This window comes from Lates calcarifer, unplaced genomic scaffold, assembly GCF_001640805.2.
Source record: "Lates calcarifer isolate ASB-BC8 unplaced genomic scaffold, TLL_Latcal_v3 _unitig_4080_quiver_847, whole genome shotgun sequence".
Lineage (NCBI taxonomy): Eukaryota > Metazoa > Chordata > Actinopteri > Centropomidae > Lates > Lates calcarifer.
Genome location: NW_026116690.1, coordinates 70875 through 78941, shown reverse-complemented (window position 1 = coordinate 78941; position 8067 = coordinate 70875). Strand labels below are relative to the sequence as shown.

General features: G+C 39.4%; 1 protein-coding gene across 1 annotated transcript in view; it reads right to left on the bottom strand.

Annotated features, from left to right (window-relative positions):
• Nucleotides 1-643: 643 nt before the first annotated feature.
• Nucleotides 644-8067, bottom strand: part of LOC108896211 (protein 4.1-like) — a 50990-nt gene continuing 43566 nt past the window's right edge. The window contains 5 exon segments of the mRNA XM_018695252.1: nucleotides 644-870; nucleotides 1170-1250; nucleotides 2767-2798; nucleotides 2801-2867; nucleotides 3877-4005. Of these exon segments, the coding sequence (XP_018550768.1) occupies nucleotides 772-870; nucleotides 1170-1250; nucleotides 2767-2798; nucleotides 2801-2867; nucleotides 3877-4005 (408 nt within the window). The 3' untranslated portion in view covers nucleotides 644-771.

Below are 8067 nucleotides of genomic sequence, written 5' to 3'. Positions count from 1 at the left end.
TTAACCACTTCAGTGAAATGTTGCTATTTGGCTTCCTCTAAAGCAGAACTGTCAGGGCCAAATTTACCAAGAAATGGGATTGTGCAAATGAGTGCCACAGTTTTCCATGAGTTCCATGAGAACAGCAACCTGCATGTATTCAGTGTGGTTTACTAAGACAGCAGCTCATCATGTCCAGGTAGGTTCTTGATCACAAAGCTGAGAAAATTGATAATAATTATCTTGATTCCATGTGGTCCAACATCACTTGAAAAAAAAACTCTTACTCAAACTAGAGGGAGATGGGGACAAGCATCAGGTCCCGCAGCCCAGACTGGACAAAGTGGATATGGATGTTACTGCAGTAAATGCAGCCAAATGCACATTTAAATATCTTTAAAAATGTGGCTCATGCTGGCTAAATTCTGTTATTCAAAATCCATATATGCACAGTGCTGAGTGGTACACATTGCAAACACAAAAATGACATGAAAACTGTGACTCCAGTTTGCTACATTAGTTTGATAAATACAGCGCATTGTGTTTGGGGAAGAATGTGTTGCATCTGGCACGAAAGCCTTAGTAAATTTGGTTCTTGGTGCTTTGTGGTTTAAGAATACATCCAGCCACAGATAACCACAGATTTGGTAAGGGTAAGGGAATGTGATCTTCTATCTGTTTTCCTCTGTCTGCATGATTGTGTCAGAGTTTCAGTCAGACCAGTCAGAATGGTAAGGGATGGGTGAAGGAGGGTTCAGGGTGTGCACTCACCTTCCAAAAGCGCAGTCTATCTTACTCTGGGCTGATCTCTGTTTCCTGGTGTACAACCACTTTGGTAACAGACATATCTGGGTGCTGCTCTTTTGCTTCTTTAATGGCCTGGGCCAAAGCCTGAGTAGTGATCAAAGGACAGCATTCCAGGTTTGTTCAGAAGAATGCGATTTATGAGTTTAATTAAAATGACTTCCACGCAGAACAGATCTAACTAATATAGGAGCACAATTGCTCTATGAGGCAAATTGAGCCTAGAAATAATTCCGGCTCATTCTAACGGATACACGCATTTCAATAAATGGCCACTTGCTTACTACAGACCTTTGAGGAAAACAACATTATTACAGCATGATTTAGTGTGAACAGTGAAACATGAAAAAAAGCACTTCTCCTCTTCCATCATTTACATTTCTCACCTTGTCATGATCAATTTCAGTGTCTCCAGTGATGACGATTCTCTTCTCAATGCGAGTCTCAGAGATCCCTCCTTTCACCGTCTATAATAGAGAGATGAAACAGGCTGAGTATGATCTAAGAAAAACTGAAAACCCTGTAAATAAAATGCAGTGTCCTTTCTTAATAGAGGACTAGATAGATTAGAAATACTAGTTTAGAAATAATGTGATACACAGTGATGCATGGAAACATGGATGTTTACAAGACATGCATAAACTGTAAAGCAAAGGGACATTTGAGAGTATACATACATTTCTATAAACAGAAAGTCTAATGTTGCCATGGACGGACAGCTATCAGTGGATTATTTTGATACTGAACTAAACTGAACTAAACTTCAAAACCTGATAATTGTTAGTTCTGATAATTGTAACTTCTGGAGTCTCTGTACATCTTTGTACAGACCTCAGTAAGTGTAGGTCATGCTAAACCTAAAATACACTCACTGAGCACTTTATTAGGAGCACCTTACTAATACTGTGCAGGGCCTCCTGTTGTTCTCAATACAGGATGGATTCCACCAGATGTTGGAAACTTTCCTCTGAGATTCTGCTCCATGTTGATTTGACTGCATCACATCATTTCTACAGATTTGTCAGCTGCACATTCATGCTGCCAATCTCCTGTTCTACCACATCACAAAGGTGTTCTACTGGATTCAGATCTACTGACTGGAGAGACCACTGAAGTTCACTGAACTCACTGTCATGTTCATGAAACCAGTTTGTGACATGGAGCATTATCCTGCTGGAAGTGGCCATTAGATGGTAAACTGTGGCCATAAAGGGATGAACACTCAGATAGGCTGGTGCATTCAAACAATGACTAATTGGTATTAAGTGGCCCAAAGTGTGTCAAGAAAACACTCCCCACATCATTACACCACCACCACTGACTGCTGGACTGGACTGGACTGCTGACACAAGAATCAATGGATTCATGCTGTTGAACCAAATTCTGACTCTACCACCTGCTGCCTCAGCAGAAATCCAGAGCCATCAGGTCAGTTCTTAGCTGATGAGTGGAACCTGACGTGGTTTTCTACTACTGTAACTCATACGCCTCATGGCTGGATGTGTTGTTCATTCTGAGATTTTTCTGCACAGTTGTAAAGAGTGGTTATCTGAGTTACTGTAGCCTTTCTCTCAACTCCAACCAGTGTGCCATGCTCTGCTAACCTTCTCATCAACAAGGCATTTCTCTCAGTATGACTGCTGTTTACTGGATGGTTTTGGCAGCATTTTAAGTAACTCTGGGACTGTTGTGCATGAAAATCCCAGGAGATTGGCAGAAATACTCAAACCAGCCCACATTAAAAACAACAAAAAGTATTCCTGATTTTAATAGGAAGAGGTGCCAGGCTCGGTTACCCTCCATCAGATACTTAAATAGTGTGACGTCAAGGGTCATTCATCATCAATTGAAAGCAGAGACTTTCAGTCCCTTGCACCAGTGATATTGACCCTTGATGTCTCACTATTTAAGTCCATCACAGCGTAGTGGTACTGTGCTGATCTGTATTGACTGACTGTGGGACTATTAATGAAGTAAGCAGACCTTGGTGATCTGGGTGGTTGTGGTGGTCTGATGGTCTCAGAGGTGATGGTTTGGGCACTCAGCAGCACTCCTGAGTCCCTCTCTGCCAGGTTGTCCACCGGCTGTGGGAGAGACACCTTTTAAGTGTTACACAGGTTAATCAGTTTAAACACACTCAGCTATCTCTGATCTTGTTTATAATTTGTGCAATTATAAGACGTTGGAGCTGGATATTGAACCTCAGGTCTTTTTTTGTTACTAACCAAATATGTCTCTAACTTTCCCAGGCATTTCCTGTCCAGTTAAATTTTTAATCTTTACTTATTTTCTAAACCATCAAAGTTTTTAAATTATTGACAAGTTTTATCAAGATTAAGTTATGTGACTGGTTGTTTTGAAAATACTTTAGTATTTGAGAACCTTGGCTTTATTGTCAATTAAAATGTTTTTATTTCTAAAAATAAGCTATCAATGCATGGATGGTTATTGTTGACTGAATTGTAAATTTGAAACCTTATAGAAAATACAAATAATTAAGGCTGGATTACTAACAAAGCAGGGCAACTGCTGTGGGGCCTCAGTACGTCAGGACATCCAAAGAGTCCAGGTTAAAGGGGAATGGTAAATGGCTGCATTTACATCGCAGTACTTTGAAAAGCTCTTACCAATTTGCCTGTTGCACCAGTTCTACTTCCTTAGACACAGACCACCAAGGTGCAGGGAAACTAGTTTGTGATTACTTAACTGACTGCAAATTGGTTTGTTCATACTGTATGCACCAGTAAAGCATTGTAACTAAATCTTACCAAGTCTGTTCAATTTTATTGAGCCAATATCAAGGGGCTTTTTCAACAAACTGAAAGGAGCCATGGATATGTAAAAAAAAAAAAAAAAAAACACAAACAACAACAACAAAAACATATGTAATGCCTATTGGGTAAAGGTCAAAATTTCAGGCTGGGCCAGACCCCTACAGTGAACATTCTGTATGTCAACATGTGTAGCAATACAGCTTTAAAAAAAATCTGCATACAAAGTTACAAAATTTTGATTTAGAATTGAATTTAATCAGAGCTGAATATGTTTTGTGAAAGTTATAAGTTTGTGTGCAATTCCCAGAATTCCCCTCACCTGTGCTGATTCGTATGTAATGGTCTTGGTCTCAGTGTGAACTAGGGGCATGTCCTTGTAGGTCACAGTTCCTCTCAGGGAGTTGGTGACATCTGAGATGGTGATTGTCTGGGTCTTTAGCACCGGAGACTGGAGGGATAAGATAAATAGTCAGCAACAAACTCTCTGCGGGCTCTGTCAATACAAAATAACTGCCACACATGAATTCAAATACGCTGACACATTACAGCCTTTCAGGATTAAGGTTGGATTGAGGTCCTTTGGCCTCTAACTGCCACCATACTGGTTGGCAGAAAACATGATACCCTGTCCTGCAAGCATGTAAATGTATTAATACTGACTGCTGGGGTAACTGCTGTAGTTTTGCTTTTATTAAAAAAGGGAGGAACATACTCATATCACCCATGGATTTACCATCAAAGGACCACACAGAATATGTTATGGTTTATTTCACACACAGATGACGCCATCAGTAGGATGAGGTGTCACATCTGCTCTAACATTAGTCTACTGAGCTAAATAAGAATCACTTAGGGCTTGTTGTGTAGGATGAACCTGACATCATATTAATATGGAGAGGTTTATATGTCAACTCATCATTAGTTTTATCTCTGAGAAGGTATCAGGGGGAACTGGAATCCTCTGTTTCATCCTTGGCTCTGGGGGAATAGGTTTAGCCTTCATTCCTCCAAAGGATACATATTGACTATTGAAACACTCACTGACTGCTGATCAGAGTGACTAATGCTACAAAACCGTAGAAATGCCACAACACAAATAACTAACACAGTGTGAGCATACTCAGTGGCACAAGCATTCAGTGAGGTTGCAGCCAGCAGAGTGAAAGCTTTTGAATGTTGTGACAAATACATTTTTAGTTAACAGGCGTAACTTGAAAGTAAAGTTAACCAGCTACACTTAATGAATTGACAGTACAATTGCACATAAATAGGTTTTCAACATGATGGGCACAGTTTCTTGCAACCTATGCTTGTAAATGCCATGTCCAATATATTGCTGAAAAAGTAAATCTACGACAGAGGGAGACAGGTAGTTTAATCTACAAAATTCTGTAAGTGTGTGGTTAACAACTATAAACAATTTGTGTGTTTGGAGCAGATATATACACATGCATGTCTGCCTTTCTTGACTTCCTTGCTGACAACATTTGTTCCTTCCTGCTCCGACTCCAACCAATCAGAACCTGCCTGGCTGATTGCTTGACTTAAAAAAAAAAAAACAAAAAAAAGCAAGGCACTCCTCAGCCTTATTAGTATTTACTGCACCTTCCCTGTTACTTACAGGAAAAATGCAACAATAGAGCACTTCAGATACTTTCAGACAACATATGCTTGCTGTAGCTACAACCAGTGTGTCACAGTAAACACAATGGCAGCCAGCTGAGCTTTTTTCAACTTGCCATTGTGATACATTGTGATACATGCTTATCAGCATGTCAACCTTTCATCCACTGTCTGCCACTGATGTGAGTCTGGGTGACGGTGGCAGCAGATGAAAGCAGGGTAGCCCATATGTACCTCATCACACTCCGCAGTTCCTCAGGAACCAGAGGATCAAGAGGCAACCTCCCAGGACTGTCACTGGGTCTGCCACAAGGTTTCCTCCCAGATGGACATATCCAGAAAATCTTTAAAGAAAGCTGACCAGGAGGTAACGTAAAGAGATGCTCAAACCATGTCAACTAGCTCCTGTCAACATGAGGAAGTTCTTTCTCAATGCCTGAGCTCCTCATCCTGTGATGTGTGTTCACATAACGTCTTTTCCTAATTGTTCCCAGCGACAAGAGAGTATATGCAGAGAAAAAGTGCTTGTATTGTAGATTGTTATGGCAATGTATAGCAAGGCACACAGTATAAGAGCAGCAGTAAAATCTCATAGCCATAAACTGTATATGAGATTGGGATGAGCCACCAATACCCACAACTGACAACACCATATGGCAGCTCAATTGTAAACTATGTTTATGCTGAACACTGATGGATTATCAATAACCAAAAACTCCACTTAACTCTGACAAGACTCACAATACTGCATCCTATAGTAAACAGTGTGTTTACAGTTTGTTTTGTATCTGCTTCTGAATGAAATGTGTGCTTTTTCTTTGTTACTTGAAATAAGTGATGAAAAATGTGACCTGTAGTAGCCCTGCACTGTCAGAGAAGTTGAGCAGTGACCTCCTGTCAAACCAGATAAAGTAAGATAAAATAAAGATTATGACATTTACTGTAGGTATAGAAATAACAAAAGCAATTTAAAGCCACTGGTGACATTTCTAAGTGTTGGTGGCAACACAACATACATATTTAACCCATATTAAACTACAAATTCACAATTTTGAGCTCCCTGTACCTTTCAGCCACAGTAGGTGGATTGAGCAACCTGTAGTGTAAGGTAGAGAGTGGACCAGATGTTCACTACATGGGGAGTGGCAGTGGTGACTCCCACATAAGGTAATGTTATGTACATACCCTTCAGAGTCCAAAGGACCTTCACCAAAGACAAACTAGACAAGAGGAAACTTATGGATAAATCATTCTGACCAAAAGACAACTGTATTATACATATTCAAATGTAGACATTTCACTTTTGATGCATTTAATATTTTTAGAGAAACTATAACATACCTTAATGTAGCTTTAAATTAATACTAGAAAAGTCACACTATATCAAGAAAGACAGAATAAATCCATTTGCTGAATAAAGGAAAAGTCCATCAGTAGACAATGAAAAAAATAAAATGTGGTAATTTCCTTTAGTGTCACAGTGAAAAGTAAAGGCTTACAGATTCAGAATTATCCAAAAATCCATTGACACAATCATTAGCAGGTCATACAGATGTGCACACACCCACCAATAGTTTGAGTACATTTACTGAGCATGCACAGTCTTTTATGAGTGTATTTATTTCATTAGCAGTGTTGTAAAAGTAGTAAGACACATTACATGTTGTATTATGTCAGTCCCCACCAACATCTCAAAGGGTAAACATTATACTTTCCCAGAGTTTGTTTCGATTCAGTCATACATTTTTCAGTTCTACATTTACATTTTAAAGGCTTCGAGCAACATCTATACTGTGGATACAACATTCCTTAAAGTTGAAATTATACTTAAGAATCCATTATATATGGCAATGAAATCTTAGAGGATGATCTAATGATGCAAGAAAAATAAAGCCAACTAATTGGTATATCATGTAATGTCAACTGACTCAAACTTGATTCACGTAGAATATATCCTTTAAAACTAAACCTGAAAATGTTCTCAGGAAACTAAATACATAATTCTGAGTCTTGAAATTATGGAAACCACACAGCAGTAGAATGATCTGGTGTAAAAAGGAGATCAAATTAAAGAATATATGGAGCACTAAGAAACAGCTTAGTGGACCATCAACATACTGTACTTCCAGTATTGACAAATGAACCAAAAGGTTTCAATTTCTCTACCTCTACCGTTGAGGGGCAGTGTTTAAACGCCTGCACGGACAGATTTAAAGCTAAGTATGCAACTTTTCATACTGCATAAACAACTGAAATAAACCAAGCAATTTATTAGGAACACCTGTACACCTGTTTATTCATGCAACTTTCCAATCAGCCAAGCATGTGGCAGTAGTTCAGTGCATAACATCCTGCAGATACAGGTCACGAGCTTCAGTCAATGTTCACATCAAACATCAGAATGAGGAAAAAGTGTAATCAGACCGGCTCACTGTAGTGAGCAGAGAAGCATCTCAGAATGAATATGTTGAACCTTGAGGTGGATGGACTACAACAGCAGAGGACCATGACAGGTTCCACTCCTGTCAGCCAAGAACAGAAATCTGAGGCTGCAGTGGACACAGGCTCACCAAAACTGGACAGCCGAAGTCTGGAAACATGGCCTGGTCTGATGGATCTGGATTTCTATTGAGTCATGCAGAATTTGAAAAATTATTCAAAGGAAATATCTGATCACAGAATAGAGTGGTGCAGGGATGACATAGCATCACTCTGGTTCCCTCGACAAAAAAGGAATGGGAATTTGTACACCTAGGTCGCATGACGTCCATGTCATCATCATCAGGCTTCTAATTTGTAATTTGATTTAGCCGCTTACCTCCTCTAGAAAAGCCTTTGTTCTTATAAAAGTTACTGATAGTTTCTAGCTTCTCGTGTGCAGCGTTAT